Here is a 24,713-nt window from a genome sequence, read left to right as displayed (position 1 = left end):
AACCGCTCTCCTACCACTGAAACTAATTTGATGTGTCATTTCAAATCACACTTTTTTTTCTCCTTCTTTTTCAGAAGTACTGAAAGACAAAAGGAAGGGTCAGCAAACTGATCCAAACATATGAAATATATGGAAATGTGCTGAGAAGTAAGGGGGTGATGGGGTGAAAACTATTGGTGAAAAGAGACCGAAGCCATGGCTTGGATTCATAATGGCTGACTGTGGTGAAGGCAAGGAGGAGGTCCATTGTGTCCGGATCTGCGGCGTCTTAGCCGGGCAGGGCCACGGCCGCGCACATGGCACCACCGCGCGCTGGGACTGACCCCTTTCATGCCCGGCCGCTCCCTCCACGGATAACAGACAGCAGGACGGACAGACTAGAGAAGGGTGAGAGGATTAAAAACATGGAAGTAGTCATTCTGCAAAGAATATAGGCATAAGGGAAAGACTGAGCAAGGGAAGTGATGATGGGCAAAGTGAGAGAGAGAGAGAGAGAGAGAGAGAGAGAGAGAGAGAGAAAGTAGTGAAGAGAGACTGGAGAAAAGCCCTCTCCCAGGGCTCACTGAAAGGGGAAAGCGTTGGTGAGGCGGGGAGAGGGTGTGTATGTGTGTGTGTGTGTGTGTGTGGTGGTGGGGGGGGTTGTGTTGCATAGGCAGGAGGCTGTCGGTCATGACAAGCAGCATTTTTCTTCTTTTGAATCTGATTGTTAGTGAGGATTTGCTATTGTGTGTTTGTGTGTATGTGTGCATGTGAGCGAGCAGGGGGGAGAGAGAGAGACATATTAGTAGTCATCCCCCCTTCTGTGGTGCAGCCAGGACCGGAGTTGGGGTGGGATATGCAAATGCTGTCTGTCTGTCTGCCTGCCCCTTCAGAAGCAGGAGAGTAGCACGCCGCTGCTCTCAAACACTCGTACTCCATACACAGAACTCGGAGGGCTGAGCCCACTCAGCAGGTCTTGCACATACACACACGCATGTGTGTACGTGTGTGTTTGTGCGTGCGTGCACGGAGCTGAACCTCCTCTAGCGACGCACTCACTCACACACGCACGCAGTATCGCGCGCCGTCTCTCCCCCTTTTTTTTCTCCCTCTCTCTCTCTCTCTCGCATTCTTACCTCTGTCTCTGCTTTCCGCGTCTCCAGCACACCTTTGTGCTGTTTTTCTCGCCCTTCTTTCTCTCCCCTCCCTCTCCCTCCCCCCCCCCTTCACAGTTTTCCCTCTCCTCCATCCGTGTGCTCAGAGTGCGACTGGGTGCGTGAGCTGCAGGCAAGATGCTGCTGATGCCACAGCTGTTTGGGCTGCACGTCTCCTCCGGGGCCCGCTGAGGACAAGACAGCGCGTTCACCAGGAACTCTGCCGCTATCCTTCTTTTTTTTTTTTTTTTTTTTTTCTTTCCCCCTCCCGTTCACCTTTCCAGCCAGTCACATTTTTGACTCAACTCTTTTTTTTTTTTTTGGAACTAAATCTTCCTGCTTTTTTAGGCTCCCGGCAATTGCGAAAAGAAAAATGAGGACCGAGCTGTGTGGACTGGCTGCACAGTTCCTTTTCCTAGGAGTGTCGTTGTCTGTGGTGGACAGTAAAGGGACCTTTTATGGGGGCCACATCAACCCTTTCTATGGAAACAGATACAATCTGTACAAGGCTGGAGTCCACCCCCACTACACACCAAACAAGCCCATGACGCGCCACAAGTAAGTACTCCCTTCTGCACATGTCACTGCATCACTTGCGTAGTTTTTTTTTTTTTTTTAAATTTGTTTTACTACAGAGTGGCGTGTTGGGTGTATACAGCATTCCAAGGAGTTGGAGAGCATGATATTGCAAGTAGGACCCACCTCATACTGTATTTCCCATGGGTAACACATGTCACTAGTGAGTTACAGAAATATGGTTTCGGTTAGGCTATCGGCTCGGTAACGGAGCCCTGAATCGACTCTCTGTTTCTGCCTTACTTGCCATCAGCCCTTTTCTGTGGTTCACACTTTAAACCATCTGTGGCCAAGGATAAACATTGTAGAGAAACAATGACATGGCGCATTATGAAAACAAAGCCTTCATTATGGTCTTTATGGTACAGAGGAGGGGAGAGCTGAGCTGATGACAGGAGTATTGATCTGGGCTGGGTGGAGAGCGTGTTACTCTGTGTGTGTGTGTGTGTGTGTGTGTGTGTGTGTGTGTGTGTGTGTGTGTGTGTGTGTGTGTGTGTGTGTGTGTGTGTGTGTGTGTGTGTGTGTGTGTGTGTGCGTGTGTGTGTGTGCGTGTGTGTGTGTGCATGCACGGTGTGCGTGTGTGCGCGCGCGTGCATGCACGGTGTGTGTGTGTGCATGCACGGTGTGTGTGGCCGTGCGCTGTGTGTGTGCGTGCACGGTGTGTGTAAATGGTGGGGAGAGGGGTTCAATTAGGAACAGACTTACAGTACAGCTGGGTACCCACCATCGTAGGCAATAGTGGCACAACTAACAGTCTGACTAGCAGCACTGTAACACAAAAAGCTGCGAAAAAATAGTCCCGGCTCACTTTGTACTGGGATCACCATCGAAGGCCGTTATGTGCTTATTTCTGGTTTTATCCAGTAAGAACATCGTGTTGAGGGCAAAGCCCCCGTCCTCCCCTTTTATCAGTGAACCAGAGCCTATGTAAATACATGGGACAGATATTGTCCTGACAGTCAGACCACATCAGTATAAAAACCTCATGCAATGCATTTGAAAGTCATGAAGCTGTGGGGTGAAACAGATTCTTGTGGATATATTTTGCCTGGATGGAGCTGCTTGATGTTTGGCCTGTGGGTCTTTTTGGATTTTCTCCCTTTCCCCCGTCTCTTTTGCTTGGCTTCCCCCGAGAGCAATATATCTTTGGACAGCTCCCCAGCTACCTGCTGCTTCGCTCAAACTGCCTCAGCAGACTGCTGGTGACCTACTGTGGCACCGCTCAGCCCGCCTCGCACCCTCACCCCCTGCAACAGACTCCCTCACCCCTCGCCTTACCACGCCTCGCCCCGGCGTCCCGTCGCCCCAGTTCTGATGCGCGCACACACTTTTTAACTCTTTCACTGTATCACCCCAGTGAAATTCGCCTTATTTTATCACCTCATTATTATTATTTTTTTTCTGTGTCGTGTTTATTCTTTCTCTCCGGGAAGTGTTTCGCCCAATTCTCACATCGGATTCCACCATTCGTCAGGGCCCTTGTTTTATCCTCCCTTTCACATCTCAGTCAACATTTTCAAATCTCTCACATCATCGCACGTCCAATTTTCACCCTCTCCCATTAACAGCTGCTCTTTGCAGCTTAACCGCCTCTTCGCCTCCAAACTCCTTCATGCTGCTGGCGTTTGTCCTGTTTTGTCACATTACAATTGGCACTGCGGCCGTTGGCGTCCTGTCCATCAAACGGCACATTTTATCCGTTTCTCAGCTGACTGTTAACTCGAGCTTGTTTACGATATTTGACTGGCCGTGAGTCTGTCTGGTGCACGCCGGTGACACGACGACACGTGACGAGAGCGGCATCTGGCGTGACATTGTTTACTTTGTGACAGCGGCGCCGATAGGTTTATTTATATCTTCCTGGCACCGCAGCGAGCCAGCGTATCTGGACTCTCAGAAAGGCTTGGGCGTACTTCACCTCCAAGGACGTTGGCGGGAATCACAGGACAACCAAACAATCAAGGACCGTTCTATTCAAAACCAAAAAGAAGAGTAACGATGGGTGACCAGTGTTTGCTTTTATTTGGCAGCTTGTATTGACCCCCCCACCCCCCTCCATGACATTGTCTTAAAGTTCAGCTGTGGTGTTATTGTAAGGGCTCGTGACCCACCTTGGACTCGAACGAGCCCTGGGGATGTGTCAGTTCAGACCACCGCCACAGATATATGAGCTCAGTTGTTGTCGGCCTGCCTGGTCAGTGGAAATAGAGACTTAAAAATAACACGTGCTTCGACGAGTCTGTGTGCGAAACTATGCAGTGTGACTGTGTGTGTGTGTGTGTTTGTGCGTGTGTGTCCCAACGTCGATATCTGGGTTGCACGTTTATTTGTTTGTTAGGTTTATTTCTCCTTCTGAGAAGGATTTCGTCCCTCGCAGCGAGTCCTAACCTCGCCTTGCACTGGCCACTCAGTCAAGTGAACAAAATGCATCTATTTCCACTGGGATATTTAAAATTCTCAGCTGTTTGTGTACTGCAGTTTCCTTTCTTCGTAGTAACTGATTTTCTGTGTTTTGGCAGTGAGGCATGTGATTTCACAGTCATTCCAGTCCTTCAGTGCAGCCACTTCCTGCTGTGTGGCCCTCTCGTCGTTGATGGCGGATCTTAGATGGCTGCAAAACCCCTTTGTAGGACTACTGTGCAGAATCGATACGTAGCTATTGATGGTATTTCTACAGAGGGACAGTTCATTTGGATCCCTTTTGTATGTCTTGATCCCCCTCCTCAATCCACCATTTACCAGCAGAAGCGAGAAGGGGTGAGATCTTCAGAGAATTTAGCTATCGTGGCCACGGATGTGTAGACTCATGATCCCTTTGGCTAAAGGGCTAGCGAGTCTACACATCCGTGGTCAATACACGAGCATCCTACAAACAGCCATCGCCCTCTGACGCCAGACTTTGCCTCGGATCATGATGGGCCCCCTGGATTTCTTACAGCTTGTAGAGGGGCTAAGATGAGTTTGTTTAATTTGTTGTTTCGCCGCACAGTTCGGCCCGCGACGCACACCGCAATCGCAAAGAGCGAGGACAATGCAGTCCTTTGAACTCGACATCGTCATTCAGTTTCACAGATTAGTGAGATTTCAGCCAGATACCGCCTGGCTTTACCGATCAGATTAGACGTATCTGAGGGGGTTTCGATGATGTATTGGACAGAGGTCAGGGGGCGAAGGTCACCAAGTCGGTCGGGGTCGGGGGGGTCGTGATTCGATGTTGTATATTTGTACTCCGTGTCCAGTGGACAACAATTATGGAGCCAGTCTCCTGCTAAGGGTCACGGAGGCTGGGCAATAAGCTCCCAAGGTCCTTTCTAATGCCACATATCCATCTTACATACTGCTTTCTCTAGCCGTTCTCTTGGGGTGTCTGGGAGGTTTGGGATTCTTCATTAAACTCACAGTGAGCTGGAACCTGGACATAATACCTCTGACAGAGTAGTGACAGACAAAAACAAAACAAACAAAAAAAAACAACAAAAAAAAACAAAGCCCTTTTTTCATTATATAGTTTTAACTGAGTTTCAAACTCATCCAGTGTTTTTGTTGTCCAGAGTGGTAGTTTGCAATGATTTAACTAGGTTTACTATATCAAATTACACTGACTCGACAATCTTGCCTTTGGAGAACTCCATTTGTTTGATTTTTAACAGCTAGCTACATCCATCCATGTGGAGGTATCCTGTATGTCAACTTCACATTGGCACTGATTTCACTCCTTAAAATCAATCCAATTGAAGTCCAGCTGTTCCGTTTGAAAACACTTCCTTTTTTCTTTCTTTTTTTCAAAAATACTGTGAGTTTTTTCCCAACCAAAGCAGATTATGTGCCTCAGGAAATGCCTGGGGATAAGAAAAGTTGTTGGAATTTTTTTTTTTTTTGTCCTGCCGGTGTTTGAGCCTCTTACCTTACTTCCAAAAGAAAACACAGCAATGGATGTGACTTAATGACATGAGAGTGGAGGGCATCGTATGGTAACTTACAGCGACTTCTATATATTTGTTTGTTAAATTTCGAGTGCCTTTAAGCTGTAATAACCAGAGTTGGCTTGAAGCTGACCTTGTCTGTGAATGACTGAGTGATCCCAGTGGTCCTAGAGCGGGCAGTACCAGCCCCCTCCCCTTTAACCCTAATCAGCAGCCGCAAGAGCAGCGTCAATCAACCCTGCCCAACCCTATGGGGCCTTCAAAGACTCGCCAGTTGGCCAGAAATAGATTTCATTTAAAAGCATATACTAGGCTGCAGAGATGGGCCCTGGAGGAGATTTGTCAGCTTATAGACATGGCTGCTAAAGATCCTGTTTAACATTCAACGGCTCCCTATCTTGCACACCCTACCCATAAATCTGTCGCAGCCAGAGGCATTGCTCTGGGTTCAAACAGTCAGGAACCCTGCAGGTGAGGGACCAGCTGGCGGCGGGTAGGGTGATCCCCCCAGTTTCCATGTTTCCCAAGTAACCAAAGCGATCATGGAGTACGTGGCAGGTTATGAGGTAAGAGACGTTGGGAAGAAAGCGATCACACGTTGCAGACGGGCTTTCTGAGAAAAGGAATTGAGACAAATGCACATTTGTACAAAGTCAGGCTAATGAAAGATGCCGTCCAATGGTCGAGTTCTCCTTGTCCTGTTTATTTTGTTCGGAAACCACGTGACCAGCGAAGACCGCCATTTCACATTCTCAGCGAGTGACGTACAAATAACACGACTTGTAATTATCATGCAATGACATTTTCAAACCACGTCCTGCGGTAGCGAAGGCAGCCACAGTTACGGCTGTTAAGTTTGGCAATTAGACTAGGTAGTGGCTAAGTTTAGGGTTAAAGGAATAGTTTGGATTTATTGACACAAGCTGGCCTGATTGTAGTCTCTCTTGAAGTGTTGGGGAGCGGGAACTGGGGGGGGGGGGAATAGCGTGATCCTCCCACGTGCTACATCCCCCTGGAGAAACTCCTCACTGTCAGGTGAAAAGAAGCGGCTGGCGGCTCCACATGTATCAGAGGAGGCATGTGGTAGTCTGCAGCCCTCCCCGGATCAGCAGAGGGGGTGGAGCAGCGACCGGGATGGCTCGGAAGAGTGGAGTAATTGGCCAAGTACAATTGAATTGGGAGAAAAAAGGGGGGAAAAGGGAATGAACAGCAGCAAATGGGGTCAGCTGATAAAAACATTTTAAGCCATTATAAAACATGCAAAAACAAAAACCTGTTAAATACCATACTTTAACCATACTTAAAGCGACAACATTGTCTTAGAAGAACGTTTATTACTCGATTATTGTCGGTCGGGGTCTTTTAATTCAAAATAAAAAACAAAACGGTTATTTATTTATTCTTCATCTACAGTTGTCTGATATCGTGGAGGAAAAGCAGAAAGGGAAGTAAGTTCAGGATAGAAAAATGAGAGTTACCTGGGGCCGAGTAGAGGTCGGGGTCCGAGTAGCAACAATATTTGCCAAGTGCCGGACTTGAGAATATGAGATGGGAATTCTGCTTTTCCCCTGGGAAGCCCGGAGAGGAGTTTTAGGAACTGTAACAGTATACTGGAAATATTTACAATGGGACCAGAGCTGCAGTCAAGAAATGTCATGCTCCAGTGGCAGAAAAAAAGACAATATTTTGGCGTCAAGATGGAAAGAGGGTTATGGGGAAAGAGAGAAAGCACACGTGAGGAAAGAGAGGGCGCGCCAAGTGCTGCGACTCTGACACGGCTTGAGGAGGTGAAGACAGTTTTCCGATACTGGCTCGTAAAGCAATGGGTTAAGGTCAGGTGAAGGTGTAAAATCGATGTGAATCGGTTGAGTTAGCCAGAAGATCAACTGGAAACATCCTCCCTGAAGCCTCGAGATGCTTCCTGCTAGTTTACAAGGGGACATTGAAAGGTGTGCAGATGGAGAAGACAGTGATGGTGGCGTGGATTAGGCTGAAAGTTGCAGCACATCCCAGCCTCTCACGAGTTGACCCAGAGAGTTTCATTGGCTAACGCCAGCATGGGTCTAGGTTTCATTGATGCCCCCATATGACGTAAGCAACTTTTCTCATCAGTTGTAGGAAAAACATGGATTTCCGCCTTCAAAAAAACTGTATGATGTGGCTCAAAAAGTTTTTTTTTTTTTTTTATCATGAAGGCAATCAGTTCAACTGCTCTTGGCCCATAACAATATACTAACAGCTCAAAAAAAAGTTTATTATTCCTTCCAGTGCATTGTACTGTAACACACACTGAGGCAAAGAGCACTCTGTCAATGTTATGCACGACACAAAGGGAGGAAAATATTCAGTTTTCATGAGTTTCCTGTGGACCATGTGACAAGAACTGGCGAGCAAATTTCCATTTTCAACCGCAGGAAAGCATCTATTAATCCGTATTCTACTTTTATATTCATTTTCCTTTATTAAAAGTTCATTCATATTTCACAGGTCATTCATATTTCACAAGAGGAGGAGGAGGCCTGGAGTTTTATTATTCTGGGGGGGGTTTGGGGGGGGCGTATTTAAAAACATGACAGGACATAACTTGATTTGGTAGTTTATTTGCAAATAATTCTGGTTTTAAATTTAATGTTGATACCAGGTAAAAAAAATTGGATTGGGTTTAATGGTTGGTCAGTGTCAATGACAAGAGTCCCATAACGAGTTTTAAAAAGTTCGGCGATTAACTAAATTGCCCACTGTGACACGTGTCAAACCTCACCTGCAGGTCACCTGGGTGTTCTCAAACAGGGCACGGTCTGGGTTTGCTTTTGCATTTCAAGTATTTGCAAACACTGTCTCACCCAGCCCTCCAATTGCAACACCGGCTGAGATATGAGACGTGAAAAAAAAGCTTAGAACCGAGCTGCTCTTTCCTCTCTCACTTAGAACCGAGCTTCTCTGTCCTCTCTCACTGAGAACCGAGCTTCTCTTTCCTCTCTCGCTTAGAACCGAGCTTCTCTTTCCTCTCTCGCTTAGAACCGAGCTGGTCTTACCTCTCTTGCTGAGAACCGAGCTTCTCTTTCCGCTCTCGTTGAGAACCGAGCTTCTCTTTCCTCTCTCACTAAGAACCGAGCTGCTCTTTCCTCTCTCGTTGAGAACCGAGCTTCTCTTTCCTCTCTTGCTGAGAACTGAGCTTCTCTTTCCTCTCTCGCTTAGAACTGAACTGCTCTTTCCTCTCTCGCTTAGAACCGAGCTGGTCTTACCTCTCTTGCTGAGAACCGAGCTTCTCTTTCCTCTCTCGCTTAGAACCAAGCTTCTCTTCCCTCTCTTGTTGAGAACCGAGCTTCTCTTTCCTCTCTCGCTAAGAACCGAGCTTCTGTTTCCTCTTTCACTGAGAACCGAGCTTCTTTCCTCTCTCGCTTAGAACCGAGCTTCTCTTTCCTCTCTTGCTGAGAACCGATCTTCTCTCAGTTACAACTGAGCTTCTTTTTCCTCTCTTGCTGAGAACCGAGCTTCTCTTTCCTCTCTTGCTGAGAACTGAGCTTCTCTTTCCTCTCTCGCTAAGAACCGAGCTTCTGTTTCCTCTTTCACTGAGAACCGAGCTTCTTTCCTCTCTCGCTTAGAACCGAGCTTCTCTTTCCTCTCTTGCTGAGAACCGATCTTCTCTCAGTTACAACCGAGCTTCTTTTTCCTCTCTTGCTGAGAACCGAGCTTCTCTTTCCTCTCTTGCTGAGAACTGAGCTTCTCTTTCCTCTCTTGCTGAGAACTGAGCTTCTCTTTCCTCTCTCGCTTAGAACCGAGCTTCTCTTTCCTCTCTCGCTTAGAACGGAGCTTCTCTTTCCTCTCTCGCTGAGAACCGAGCTGCTCTTTCCTCTCTTGCTGAGAACCGAGCTTCTCTTTCCTCTCTTGCTGAGAACCGAGCTTCTCTTTCCTCTCTCGCTTAGAAAGGAGCTTCTCTTTCCTCTCTCGCTGAGAACCGAGCTGCTCTTTCCTCTCTCATTGAGAACCGAGCTTCTCTTTCCTCTCTTGCTGAGAACCGAGCTTCTCTTTCCTCTCTCGCTTAGAACCGAGCTGCTCTTTCCTCTCTCATTGAGAACCGAGCTTCTCTTTCCTCTCTTGCTGAGAACCCAGCTTCTCTTTCCTCTCTCGCTTAGAACCGAGGTCCTCTTCCCTCTCTCGTTGAGAACCGAGCTTCTCTTTCCTCTCTTTCTGAGAACCGAGCTTCTCTGTCCTCTCTCGCTTAAAACCGAGCTGCTCTTTCCTCTCTCATTGAGAACCGAGCTTCTCTTTCCTCTCTTGCTGAGAACCCAGCTTCTCTTTCCTCTCTCGCTTAGAACCGAGGTCCTCTTCCCTCTCTCGTTGAGAACCGAACTTCTGTTTCCTCTCTTGCTGAGAACCGAGCTTCTCTTTCCTCTCTCGCTTAGAACCGAGCTTCTCTTTCCGCTCTTGCTGAGAACTGAGCATGTCTTTCCTCTCTCACTGAGAACCGATCTTCTGTTTCCTCTCTAATTGAGAACCGAGCTTCTCTTTCCTCTCTTGCTGAGAACCGAGCTTCTCTTTCCTCTCTTGCTGAGAACCGATCTTCTCTTTCTTCTCTCACTTAGAACCGAGCTTTTCTTTCCTCTCTTGCTGAGAACCGAGCTTCTCTTACCTCTCTTGCTGAGAACCGAGCTTCTCTTTCCTCTCTCGCTTAGAACCGAACTTTTCTTTCCGTTCTTGCTGAGAACTGAGCTTCTCTTTTCTCTCTCGCTGAGAACTGAGCTTCTCTTTCCTCTCTCGCTTTGAACCGAGCTTCTCTTTCCTCTCTTGCTGAGAACCGAGCTTCTCTTTCCTCTCTCGCTTTGAACCGAGCTTCTCTTTCCTCTCTTGCTGAGAACCGATCTTCTCTTTCTTCTCTCACTTAGAACCAAGCTTCTCTTTCCGCTCTTGCTGAGAACCGCCGAGCTTGTCTTTCCTCTCTTGCTGAGAACTGAGCTTCTCTTTCCTCTCTTGCTGAGAACCGAACTTCTCTTTCTTCTGTCTCCTCTCCTGTCTCTGTTCCCCTGTTCTTAGATCATAGCGGATCAGGCCCTCTCATCCTTACTCCCCAGAGTCAACATCGACCACTGTTTTCTCTTAACTGGAAAGCCTTTCACACACACAACTGGTCCCAGTCACAGTTCATATCTACGCTACTGCACTGCAGCCGAGCTGTGTTGACACTGTAATGCATATATACACACTCACATGAGAGTACACTTGCGAGCACGCACGCACACACACACACACACACACACCAATAAACAGGTCGTACATATGCACAGGGCATGCATTCAAACAAGTGCATGTAAGCTCACTTATGCAAACAATCACACAAACATGCAGACACACACACACACACAAAACATTCTAAAAGGTTTTTTGTGTTTGTTAAGCGTTATACTAGAGGACCGCAATGGAAATAAGCCTGCAGGCTTTGTTGTGTTTTCATCCTCGGTGATTTTTTAATGTATGTATTGACGGCAGTGCAGTGTTATAGGTGTTTGTTAATCATCAAAGATGTTGCTAATGTTACATTGTCCATGCCCCCCCTCCCCCCCCTTTTATTTTCTCACATGTGGCCACTTACACGCATACTCACCGTGGGCTCGTATTTCAGGTTTTAAAGCCCCCGTAATCCTTCTATTCCAAGCTGTGTGGTCTCACTTGGTGTGAGACAAAAGTTCCAGGGTCACTTTCCCTCTCTAGTGTGTGCCCGCGCACTTGTGTGGTGTGTGTGTGTGTGTGTGTGTGTGGTGTGTGTGTGTGTGTTTTGAATTATCAAGCTTTCATTTTTTTATATTCTATCTGTTTGTGCCATTTCAATAAACTTTTAAATCTGCAGTTTATCTACGTATGTGTGTTTCTTTTGGTCTGTGCGCATCTGTGCGCCTTTGTGCACAAGCCCCTTTCACACACACTACATCTCTGGTTGAGCTCAACGTACATGTAAAAAAGAAACCAAAAATAAAAGTATTTTTTTTCCCTCTTACGCTCAACATGCACAGATTTTCTGCAGCAGAGGAGCAGAGGTGACCTGCTGTTGCCCTGACCCAGCAATGTAGCAGTGGGTAAATCTGAGCACTTGACAGAGCCACCGCTCCTCTGTCTGAAACGCACCTGCCAAGATACAATATCACACACACACTCAAATGACATTGACAGACCTGAACCAAACAGAGGGGACTGGAGGGAGAGCGATGCGGAGACAAAGAGGAGGGTTACAGAGTTTTCTCCTAATGCACATCTGGATTCCTGCACTTCAGCCCAACGTGTGTGTACACATACACACACACACACATGTATATATATACACACACACACACACACATGTAGATTTAGATGTGTGTGTGCGTGTGTGCATGCGCGCACGTGAATGTGAGTCTGATGGTCGCTTGCGCCCCCCAGATTTGCACCTGCCAAACAAATTGAGGAGCTTGGTCACTTCTTTTTCACTTTTCTGATCAGCCCTGTGGGTAATGTGAGAAGGATCACTCCCCCCTCACCCCCCCCTCTCTCGCTCGCTCTCTCTCTCTCTCTCTCTCTCTCTCTCTCTCTCTCTCTCTCTCTCTCTCTAAATCACACACACGCACACACAAACACACAGTCTGCCCTCCATCAGCTGTCAGACATACCTCTTATGCTTATAGCAGGTCCCCCCCCCCCATTCTTACAAAGTATACAGACAACAGGTCACACAGTACACATATTTTCAGTCAATATATCTGCCAGTTATGAGGAGGAAGTAATAACTATTAAATCTTATTGCTGTTTAGAAAAATTAAATCTTATTGAAGGATTCTTAATCCAGTCACCGTAGGGCCTCGTGCCATAGAAGACATTTTTTTGGATAACGGCGCGTTCGCCTTTGCCCTTGTCCATCTCCATTACCGTGAACCGTTGCAGAGCCGCGTGCAGTTGTGTAATACGAACTGGACTCATGAACGCATACCTCCAAGTACGTCACATCCATATTGACCACATTAGCAGCTCAGTTTCTCTTCAGGATGTCCTTTGCCGAAATTCAACCGCCGTGATCCAGTAAATAGGCTGTTGGATTATTAAGTGCTTAAAGACATCCCATAATACCACATTCGGCAAGGTCATGCTGTGGCTAACCACTTCCTTGAAAACGCATGGGGCTGGCAACAGGTTGTCGAGTCAGTATGAAAGGACCTCATTCCCTCCGGCTCTTGCCCTTTTCCTCCTGCCACCATTAACATGTGTCAACACTGGGCAAGTGACTTTGGGCGCGTGCACACACACACACACACACACACACACACACACCCATGCATAGTCCGTCAACATAGTCAACAGTTGCCAGAGAGCCATGGCACAGTGGTTTCTAACAGATCCAAAGCTCTTCTCTCCAGTGGCGTCGTAGTGGGTTGGGATGGGGTGGGGGGGACTTACTAGGGCCCAGAAGGGAGCGGGGGCGGGGGGGGGGGGGGTCGGGAAGCCTGGAATTAAAAGTTTGTTTTGGTCCGCAAATTTGTATTTCTAACTAATCAGTGTCGTAACTCCAGTCAAAATTGGCTCAGTACATCGGTCGAGGGACTTGAATTGTGGAGGCTCTCTGAGGCCCCCTCTCACCCCTTACAAAAGGGGCAAAATGGTTTAGTCCGCCCCTCACGAGCGTCCCTCGGTGCGGCTCATCTAGCCCTGTCACGAGTGACTGCCGAAACAAGCGCAAGCACAGAGTCGCGTCTTTCCCCAAAGAAAGGTTAAGGTTAGGTCAAGTGAGGTGAAAATAGATGAATGTGCTGTTATTTTAACTAATATACCGTATGCTAGAACTCAAAAAAGTGACGCTTGAGAGACAAAAGAAAGGAAAGGGGCCCACAGAGACTGCTTATGTATAGGGCCCCAGAATTTTGTGCTACGCCCCTGCTTCTCTCTACTAGCCCCGTGAACCTGTTAGCTTGGCATACGGGAACTCTGCAGCCCCTCGTCCCCCCCCCCCCTCTCCTTCTGCCTCCAAACACTTCTGTTTGTCCAGAGACAGCTGTGGAGCACCGTTAAGCGTTGCATGTGTTACTGAGCGCTCCCATCTGAATGGGGGAAATGCTTCACATGTGGGCCTGAAAGAGCGCAGATCATCGTTTCCTGTGTTGCGCAGGTGCCAAGGAACATTTAGCAGTTGCTATAGCTGCGCTGGCCTCAAAGGGCAAAAGAAAGAGACGGGAGGAGGAGAAACAGAGAGGGTCCAGCATGATGCAACAAATGTGCCGAGTCGTTATAGTGATGTTATTATGGGCTGGATCCTACACGCACAACGTTTCCAGGCTTCAAACCAGCGCTGGCTACGTCTCGGCGACACTTTATTGCCTCGCTCGTTATTACGCATTAAACCGAATGTATTTTCATTTGGTGGCGCACATGCCAGACAGTGATGGGATGAAAGGGTAGCGACAACGACTAAATATAGGCCGCAAAAAAAAAATAACACGACACGTAAGCCTACAGCAGTTTCGGTCTGTTGTGGGACACCGCGGAGGCCACCATGGAGGCAGTTGACCATGAGGGTAAAACAGTGTCAAAAAATAGATCCCGCAACAGTGCAGGTTTCCCCGGCGTCACCATGGAGCATACAAGTCCTTTTTTTTTTATTTACCCCCCCCACTTTTCCTCCCCTATTGTACTTGGCCAATTACCCAAGTCTTCCCCCCCCCCCCCTCTGCCGATCCGGGGAGGGCTGCAGACTACCACATGCCTCCTCCGATACATGTGGGGTCACCAGCCGCTTCTTTTCACCTGACAGTGAGGAGTTTCGCCAGGGGGACGTAGGGCGTGGGAAGATCACACTATTCCCCCACAGCCCCCCCCCACGAACAGGCGCTCCGACCGGCCAGGGGAGGCGCTAGTGCAGCGATCAGGACACATACCCACATCCGGCTTCTCACCCGCAGACACGGCCAATTGTGTCTGTAGGGACGCCCGACCAAGCCGGAGGTAACACCGGGATTCGAACCGGCGATCCCCTGTGTTGATAGGCAACAGAATAGACCGCCGCGCTACCCGGACGTCCCTAGACCATGCAAGTTATGCAGCTGGATACAACTTAGTCTTCAATTCTCTGTAAATCACGACTAAATGAACTCTCATGTCGAAAACATCTAACATTTTTAAAAAATCTGTCCACCGGGGCTTGCAAAGCCAAATGGAAATCTTGTGCGGTTATTAGCGAGAAAGATCTATTTATCAGCCCTGTCAGAGGCAGCATAACAAACAAGCATCCCTTGAGTGGACTTTTTCAAAACATGCCCAAACACAAAGCTTGAATCTGACATCAGTCGGACATTTTCGACATCTGCTCGGAGACAGTATCGATAAATTTGCTGCAGCAAATTGATTAGATTCTGCAAGGCTGGGACGGCCTGCTAATCGAAACCACACCCTGCCTCCATTCTACCACCACGCCAGACGTTTTCTATTTCAGACCACGCACGTTACAAGATGTCACTCTTCATCTGAAACAAACCAAGTCGATATTTTTTGTGTGTTTGAGTCGAATTCTGCTCAGCGAGGCCAAAGACGCCTCATAATTTGGTGGCAGCCAGCAGAAGGTGACGTGGCGCCGGTTCACGCAGTAAAACTGAATGGTGAACGGCGAGCGATATATTTCTGATCTTGTCACTCAGCATTGCACCCTCGTGCCTGGGAGAGCACACCCAGATAGCAAAATTGCTGTGGCCCGGACCCGTCCCACACCCCGACACTTCCATCCGGCCCACATACCGCGTGGAAGGATGGCACTTGGGCGGTCCGCTCCCGTTTGCCAGATCTGGGCCAGAACCAAGCCATAGCAATGCCGCATGTGCCACATATTTGCCAAAGGTGGCCCATATTTGTTTTGTGATATTTGGGCCATATTCACCATTTACCACACGGGCCACTTCAGGGTCACATCCAGATTACATGTTGCCAAGAGCACTGCATCTTTGCCAAAAAAGGCCCACCTTTGATTTGGCATATTTAGGCCACATTTGCTATTATACACGTGGGCCACTTCAGGCTCACATCCAGTTTGTCAGGGCCAGAAGAAGGCCGTCAGTGCCACATCGTTGCCTGAAGTGGCCCCCATCCGAATGCTATCTGGGTGTCACCCAGCATTGCAACCTCGTGCCTGGGGGAGCACATTTTAACCGGACTGACGCATCTTGAAGACATGCAATTGGATTGGAAGGATAAACACGCACAGGCTGTTGTCATTATGGACCAAATTCTCCCTTTCATGTTTCGACACCATTTCAATATGATTAGTAAAAAAAAACAAAAAACGTGTTGATTGATCAGCGCTGACCAAAATGTGTTTGACGGTATTTGTCCCTGTCGTCCTCTCCACAGAAACCACTGTGCATATGTGGTCCAGAGGAACGTCACGTGCGTTATGCAGGATGGAGTGACTACCTATGTGAAGGCGGAGTACACCACCAAGTGCATCTGGGGTCAGAAGTGCCCTGTTGTCATGTAAGTTTTCAAACGTTCACAGCGCCGGGCCTCGTGAGACCAAAAAAAAAAAAAAAAAAGTCAGATAAAATTAATATTCCACCGTTGACCGTGTACAGCAAAGCTCGCTTGCCCAGTTGTTTGGCTTCAGACTTGGAAAAAAAAGAAAAAAAAACCAGGCTACGATCTTTAACTGTTTCTCAAATACCTCATCTGAATCTTCAAGCTTCGCAAGTGACTTTGAATCTCTTCCTAGACCTTGTATTAGGGCTGCCCTCTAGTGGTCATATACTGTACTACAGCCACACACACACACACACACACACACACACACACACACACACACACACACACACACACACACACACAGGCCAGTGGGGGAAACATGTGGCCCAGTTCAGGAGTCTCTCAGTGACTGGATTATTTGCTCATGTTTCCCAGTAATGTCAGGATGAAGGATGTCAGCCTCCGTACACTTCCCTTTCTCTTTCCACACAGTGAACTTACATGACGCACATACACGGCTGTGTCCGCGCTGCCGTACTGAAATGATTTTCGACTGATTTTGGACTTTAAGATGAACGTTTTTTCTTTCTCGGTTCATAGAATTTGATCAGAATTTGGAAAAAAAAAAGTATCAGATTGCTGCGTTTTACTACATATGATGCAAATGGAGTCTTCCACCAATACCTGGGAGTTGGATCCTGTATGTGCACAGATGCAAGTGTGGTTCCGTCTGTGTGGCATACAGACATATCCGCTAAATTGTATGACTCCGTAATTCTCTGTGATTTGCCTTTCAAAAAGAAAAAATTTGATGCTACACAGGGGAAATTATTAGAAAAGAGCAGATTTCCACTCCAAAAAAAGACAGATGAATCACTCTGTGTGTGTGTGTGTGTGTGTGTGTGTGTGTGTGTGTGTGTGTGCGCGCATTAGAAAGAGAGAAGGAAAACGAGAGCATTACTTCTTCTAAATCAAAAGAGCATTCAGCTCTTTTGACAAGATAACACTGCGAAGTGTGGTATTGACCCGCGATGAGCACTCTGATCCCACATCATTTACAGAGCATTTTATCTTAATCTCCTAATCGCTCCCTAATCCATACTTAATCCCATAGAAAACAACTTCATCTCCTGGTCTTGTCAGTGCACCTCTCACCTTCTCATGTCCTCGACCCCCCCCCCCCCCCCCCAAGTTGTATCCGCCAATTACCCCACTCTTCCAAGCCGTCCCGGTCGCTGCTCCACCCCCTCTGCCGATCCGGGGAGGGCTGCAGACTACCACATACCTCCACATGTGGAGTCGCCAGCCTCTTCTTTTCACCTGACAGTAAGGAGTTTCGCCAGGGGGACGTAGCACGTGGGACGATCACGCTATTCACACTACTCCCCCCCCGAGCAGGCGCCCCCGACCGACCGGAGGAGGCACTAGTGCAGCGATCAGGACACATACCCAAATCTGGCTTCCCAACCGCAGACATGGCCAATTGTGTCTGTAGGGACGCCCGACCAAGCCAGAGGTAACACGGGGATTCAAACCGGTGATCCCCGTGTTGGTAGGCAATGGAATAGACCGCTACACTACCCAGATGCCCCCTCCCTCTCTCTTTTGACACGCACAAATGCAGCACATCTGATACAAGCTGACATTTCGTCACCATTATAATTGTAATTATCATGGCAACGTGGTACCTCTTGCGGGGGCCATTGTTTTTGGATTATGTCTCCTTCAGGTACAGGACCTTCTTCAAGCCCAAGTACAAGACGGGCTATAAGACGGTGACTGAACTGGAGTGGCGATGTTGTCCCGGCTTCTCGGGGGAGAAGTGTTTTGAGGGGCCAACCTCCACCCCTGACGTCATGATGCCCCCCTTCAAAGGAGCCGCCCTGCCCCACCGCCCAGGTGTGAAGGGCTTCCCCCATGGACCAAAGCCCCCCGTGGACCACAGGCCTGGGGCAGGACATCTGGAACCGGGCAAACTCTTTCCCAGCCTGCCTGACCACAGACCCATTCCTACAGGACAACTGCCCGCTGGAAGCGGCAAACCAAACTATGGTGAGAACAGATGATATTTAATTTGTTATACTGCCCGTGAAGTCTGTAGAAAGGCTGTTTCCATTGTTCTCTTTGCACGACGGTGACCAGGGCTCGTGCTTTACGTTGTACCGTGCAGCGTTTCCACCCTTTGTCTTGCGTACCGCCTGTTGACACCATGTCCCGCATTTTGAAGCAAAACATCAAAAGTACGTTTCTCCACTTCAATGTTAAATTGTCAGTTTTGATTAGAATCCAATAATAAGGGCGTCCAGTTAGCGTCGCGGTTTATTCCGTTGCCTACCAACATGGGGATCACCGGTTCGAATCCCCTTGTTACCTCCTGCTTCGTCAGGCGTCCCAACAGACACAATTGGCCGTGTCTGTGGGTGGGAAGCCAGATGTTGGTATGTGTCCTGGTCGCTGCACTAGCGCCTCCTCTGGTCGGTCAGGGTGCCTGTTCGGGGGGAGGGGGAACTGAGGGGAATAGTGTGATCCTCCCACGCGCTACGTCCCCCTGGCGAAACTCCTCACTGTCAGGTGAAAAGAAGCGGCTGGCGACTCCACATGTATCAGAGGAGGCATGTGGTAGTCTGCAGCCCTCCCCGGATCGGCAGAGGGGGTGGAGCACCGACCGGAACGGCTCGGATGAGTGGGATAATTGGCCGGATACAGTTGGGGTGAAAAAGGGGCAGAAAAAAATAATCTATGGCATTCTCTGTTTAGTAGCTGTCTCCACTTTCTCTTATCTCAGAGTTTGATTGGTCCTAGAGTAAGATGTCCTAAATTAAATTTTTTTTAAAAAAACAACAAAGCACATAGTCAAAGACCTCTCTCATTATTTACTCTTGGTCATGCCTATAGCAACTTAATTTTTCTATCCATCAATAACTCAGATTATATACTGGCCGGATATAAATGTCTAATTAAGCCATATTTAGTCTATCAAAGTTACATACCTTTTTGCATTTGTAACCTATGAAAAGTGGACATTATAAATTTGCTCCACATCGTCCTGCGAAGTCTTTCTGTCTCTCCTGAATTTGGACTGTTTCCACCTGGTCACCCTACTTTGCACCAGTAAGGGGGGATAATGCCTGGCACACATTGTAAGAGTCTGACTATGATTCTTCTAGTCTTCATGGTGCTAGAAGTGATGGGGGGGGGGGTGCAACGGGGGAGCATTAGTTTAACTAGCAATGAAAAAATAACAAAGAGAACAAAGAAAACATAATTCTGCAGTGGCTACTTCTGGGTATAATATACTATCTCTTCATAAGTCCATTCTCTGTAATACTCATGTAGGCAATAAATTTGGGGTTTCAGGAGTGACTGGCGAGCGTCTGGACCGTATGGAGGAAGATCTGCGTCGCCTCACCCAGGGTCTGGACACTCTCAGCGGGGTGGTGGTTAGTCTGGAGGAGCGCTTGCGCACGTCCCTGCGGGAGGATACGACCAAGATTCTGGGCACCCTTCTCACCAGTGTCCCCCGTCTGTCGGACTCCTCCGTGGGCTTTGGGGTGATCCCCGATGGGACGCCCGACGGGCTGGAAGGCGAAGGCTTTACTGGCTTTGGAGACCTAGCAGGCAGGGTGACTGAGGTGAAGGATGATTTGCAGGCCAAGACCCACATCTTAGAGGAGATTCAGGTACCAGACCACTACCAACACTCAGATCAGTTGCACGACAAGGCTTAAAGGGAGGGTATTTTCCTGCTTTTGACAAATGGGTATGTCTATGGAACACATCTGTAAAAGATTTTTCACCAAATGTTTTTTTCCTCCCGAAGTCGCTTGATTTCCAGTGCTTTACATCCACCTTTAATGAAACAGGCCGTTTGGCAGCTAATTAACATAATTCTAGTTTTATTCAATAGCTGCTATCCTGATTGGCTGGCAGTATTGCTGGCCCTGCCCCTCCTTTGACAGAAACAATGGATGCTCACCCAGGGATACCTTGCTCTCGGTATGGGCGGTGTCGTCGTGCAGAATCTGGGTTGATTGTTCCTGGAGTGACGCTCCTAAGTGCAGTTCTGATTGGCTTGTTCAAATGGTGCTATGAGGTGTAGGCGGCGCTAAATTATCACTGATTTTTTTTAACGTAAATCCTGAAAATCCCATCAATTAGTCAAACTATCTATCTATCTGTCTGTCTGTCTATCTATCTGTCTCTGTGTCTATCTATCTGTCTGTCTGTCTATCCATCTATCCATCTATCCATCTATCTATCTGTCTGTCTGTCTGTCTGTCTGTCTGTCTGTCTGTCTGTCTGTCTGTCTGTCTGTCTGTCTGTCTGTCTGTCTGTCTGTCTGTCTATCTATCTGTGATTGAAAGAATCATTCAACACGTGAATGGACCACTGACATGCATGTGGATATCTTATCCCCCCCCCTTTTTTTTTTCTTCTCCCCAGTTGTACTTGGCCAATTACCCCACTCTTTCAAGCCATCCTGGTCGCTGCTCCACCCCCTCTGCCGATCCAGGGAGGGCTGCAGACTACCACATGCCTCCTCCGATACATGTGGGGTCGCCAGCCGCTTCTTTTCACCTGACAGTGAGGAGTTTCGCCAGGGGACGGTCACGCGATTCCTCCAGTTCCCCCTCCCACTCAAAAAGGCGCCCTGACTCTCCAGAGAGGCGTTAGTGCAGCAACCAGGACACATACCCATATCCGGCTTTCCTACCCGCAGACACGGCCAATTGTGTCTGTAGGGACGCCCGACCAAGCCAGAGGCATCACGGGGATTTGAACCGGCGGTCCCCGTGTTAGTAGGCAACGGAATAGACCACCACACCACCCGGATGCCCCTGGGGATATTATCTTTTTATCTCTACTTTCACTTGTATGTCTTTTTTAGTGATCGCGACAGTAATGTAACTTCCCTGACTTTCCAGTTCAGTTTAACTAACATTTTTCAATGAGCGACATAAAGGAATGAATTATGTAGGAGTGATGCCATGATGAAATAAAAATCAAATAATCTGGCGTGAAGGAGTATAAAAAGTCAGTCGAGGTGAAGTGGTAAACTGACCTAAATCGACCATAAACTGTAAGACTTTTGGACCTGAATAGACCGGTGTTCGGACCGGTCCTTTGAAGTGCACACACTTTGCGGAGGAAACCAATGCAACGGCAAAAAAACAAAAAAACTTAATTAACTTAAGTTGTGCTCAAAGGCAACGCCAAGAATACAAGCCTATCAAAGACGCTTCATTTCATCCATTGCCCAGTAAGAGCAGAGAGGCAAGGTATTTGGTCACATGAAAAAGCTGTTGAGCCAGATGTTCCTTGACTGCTGTGAAAGCATGAAGATGATACTCCCCACTTACAGCAAAATATGCCCCAAGACTAAACAAATCTTGTTTTCCCCATAATACCCCACCTTTCAGATATACGCTTGATTAAATCCTTTCTGATTTCTGACTCTTTCCCTTTCTTCGCTCCTGCTTTCATCTTCGCTTACATTTTTTCTCTTCTTTTTTCTTATCTGCAGGGAATGGTTCTTGGTCATGACGGCCAACTAAAGAGGCTGATTGAAGCAGCCAGCGGCAGGCCCATCCCAGACTCGGGCTCGCCTACTCTACTGGAGGAGCTCCTGGACGCTAAGCTGGCCGGGGTTCGGGCTGAGATACTGGACGGATTTGAGCGCCGCCTGACAGGTCTGGAGACCCACTGCGATGAGAGGATCAGAGAAGTGCAGAGGCAGTGCCACACTGAGAACATGGATGGCCAAGAGCAGATGCAGCAGTCTCTGGATGGAAGGGAGACCGGTCTCAGGGAGGAGCTCGGCACTCTGCAGGCTCAAATCCAGGGCCTCACGCTCACTGAAAGCTGCTGCGGACAGGTAGAAACGGCATAACACTTCAAGTAAACGTAAAGTAGGGTGGCCTGGCGTCCCGCTTTACGTTGTGCTGCACAACATGTTGACCTTTTCTCTGACATATGGAGACGATGTCCAACAGTTTTAGGGAAAAAAGTACACATTTAAAGTACATGTTTACACATTCAAACATAAAATTATTAATTTTGGTCATCATCCCAAATGAATCTTTGGCATTCTCTGATTATAGACGTCTCAGCTCTCTCATTTTGCAGAGTTTGACTGGTCGTAAATGAACATACTCTAAAGTAAAAAAAAAATGCCAACAAGACACGCAGTACAACCACACTCATTATTTACTGTTGGTTATGCCTAAAGTAATTGATTTTCTTATCTGTTTTCCCACATTTTATAATAACTGCTGCAGGTGAACAGCCTGTCCCAGCGGGTGTTGCTGCTGGAGGAATCATTCAAGGGTCTGACAGAGTCTCAGAGACAACTTCAGACAGCCCTCACTGACCATACCATCCACGTGGAGACCTTGGTTGAGGCCCGACTAGTAGACATGGAAGGGCGTCTCAATGTCACTGATGGTGGGCTGGAAGGAGGTGTGGGTCTCGCTGGAGGTCTGGACGGCTTCAAGACCATGCTGGAGGACAAGCTGAAAACCCTTGAGGAGAAAGTGTTTGTCGCTGTAGAGGAGCTAAGCAATGCCACTGCTCCGGCTCTCCTGGAGGGCCAGGTAGTCCCAGCCCTAGAGACAGAGATAGAGTCGGTGAGGAGGAGGGTGGAGGGAGACCTGGATGGCATCCAGAAGCAATTAAATGACCTGGAGCTCCTTTGCACCTCCTCCTGCTCACCCGCAACACCGCCAGCAGGGAGCATAGGTATAGCAGAGGTGGAGGAGGAGTGTGAGGAGGTCGAGAAGAAAATGACCGACCGCTTGGACTCCCACGCTGACCAGCTGAACCGTCTGAACAGAACGCTGCAGAACCTGCTGTACCGAATCAACCAGGAGGACACGGAGGGCTCGGTCCAAGGAGAAATCACGCTGCTCAAGGTCAACATCAACTCTGTCAATCGCACCTTGAAGGGCCTGAGGGACTCCGTTAGCTTCATTGCTAAGGAAGTAGGCCATGCTAACACCACCTGGGAGCAGAGGGAAAACCAGTTAGCTAGCCAGGTGCAGGGTATTACCAAGCTAGTGGGCCACCAAGCTTCGCTCCTGGGGGCCGGGGAGAGGCGACTTGCCCAACTGAAGGGGGAGTTAGTGGCCCTGAAGAGAAGGCTGGCCGGGGAGCTGCACGGCTGCCGCAGCACGGCACTTGGGGTACAGAAAGAGGTGAAGGAGGTGGATACCAGAGTGAGCCAGGTGGAAGGTCAGTGCAGCAGCCTGGGGGAGCTGGCAGAGCACCTGGAGAGGATCAGGGCAGAACTGGAGAGACACTCAGACTCTTACCTGGCCCAGGTGAGCGGCACTCTGGCCAACCACTCAGAGCAGCTTGCTGAACTGAAGGGGGAAATCAAAGACTGCGTGGCCAAGGGCGCAGACCACCAGAATGGAGACCAGTAGCATCCAGGCTACGGAACATGTACCAAAACATGTGTGCGTGTGTGTGTGCGTGTGTGTGTGTGTGTGTATGTGTGTGTGTCTCATTAAGCTCAAGTGACTTCCTCATTCTCTCCGCTTCCTTTCAGCCGTCCAAGTATCTTTGCAGATGCTTACCACCTAAACTGGTGGAAGCCATTTCCTCCAAGCTCCCAGAATAGAGCCTCCGTCCTGAGTTTTCAGGTGACGTGAGACAAGGGGGACGAGGAGAGACAGCAAGATTAGAATTGTGAGACACACCTGTAAATGTATAGTTGGGCAATATTCCCCCCCCCCTGAAATTCCCTTATATTCCATAGGGCATTTCCCCCCCTTTTGATCATGTTTTCTTTTTCTTTTAACGTTTTCTTTTAACTTATATGAAGTGGCTCCATTGTTAAACTATTTTATTAGAGATCTTTGTCTAAAACAATAACAAAACAAAGCAATGATATGAGACTAATAAGCTGCTACGGGTTTTTACTGGCAAGCCCACCACCTGTGTGGGCACTTATGTGACCCTTTAAATATACTGTATGACAACCTGGTGCTATACTTTTTTTTTTGTAACTTTTGTTTTACACTCTTGTAAAAATGAAATGTATTTTCCCCCTTTGATTGTACTTGTTTTACCGTTTCATTACTCTGGTTTCATTGAAGTACCAAAATGTACTAGCAGAGGGCAGTATACACACATTAATCGAGACAAGTGGAATCCAGCAAACTTCAATTATGTGCTTAGAATAATAGAATTTTCTCACATGGTTGTGTAATGCAGTCTTTTTTACCCCCAAAAGGCAGTTATGCTATAAAGATTTTCACATGACTAAGGACAGGTGACCAAATGAACATGAAAATGCATAATTTAACTATTGAGATAAAGTAGAGGCCTTTTTGAGGCCTGACTTACTGTCAAGAATCAAGACAGTAAAGAAGAATTATGAGTCAGTCTAGAGAGGCTGCAATGTCTGCAGGTTTCATACAGCATCAGCACATAGTTTGAGGACAGCAACATCCCTCACTGATTAAAACGAGCTGCCAGTTTATAATAGAGACCGGGGATGTGTCATTACACCATACTGCACAGCACATTGTAAGAGTCTGAGGTGCTATTTCGTGGACCTAAAAATTTGGAAAAGGAGCACAAGGTTTTTATATAAAAGCCCTGGCATAACCAAATGAAT

At 48.0% G+C, this 24,713-nt stretch overlaps 1 protein-coding gene across 1 annotated transcript; it reads left to right on the top strand.

The window, feature by feature from the left end:
• The first annotated feature begins 1,324 nt into the window (after positions 1 to 1,324).
• Positions 1,325 to 23,514, top strand: LOC130108376 (EMILIN-3). Its single transcript, XM_056275283.1, has 6 exons — positions 1,325 to 1,691; positions 15,983 to 16,105; positions 17,820 to 18,142; positions 19,427 to 19,770; positions 21,615 to 21,965; positions 22,369 to 23,514. Exons 1-6 carry the CDS (start codon positions 1,507 to 1,509, stop codon positions 23,512 to 23,514), a joined length of 2,472 nt encoding a protein of 823 aa, XP_056131258.1. The 5' UTR covers positions 1,325 to 1,506.
• The last annotated feature ends 1,199 nt before the right edge of the window (positions 23,515 to 24,713 follow it).

Source organism: Lampris incognitus, chromosome 2 (genome assembly GCF_029633865.1).
Source record: "Lampris incognitus isolate fLamInc1 chromosome 2, fLamInc1.hap2, whole genome shotgun sequence".
In the NCBI taxonomy this organism is placed as follows: domain Eukaryota; kingdom Metazoa; phylum Chordata; class Actinopteri; order Lampriformes; family Lampridae; genus Lampris; species Lampris incognitus.
The sequence above is the reverse complement of the archived record's forward strand: the minus strand, read 5'-3'. Positions and strand labels throughout refer to the sequence as shown.

Coding starts and splice junctions, on each gene's coding strand:
- LOC130108376 (XM_056275283.1), top strand. CDS start 1,507: ATGAGGACCGAGCTGTGTGGACTGGCTGCACAGTTCCTTTTCCTAGGA. Junction 18,143..19,426: donor AAGCGGCAAACCAAACTATG/GTGAGAACAGAT, acceptor ATACTCATGTAG/GCAATAAATTTGGGGTTTCA. Junction 21,966..22,368: donor CTGAAAGCTGCTGCGGACAG/GTAGAAACGGCA, acceptor TAACTGCTGCAG/GTGAACAGCCTGTCCCAGCG.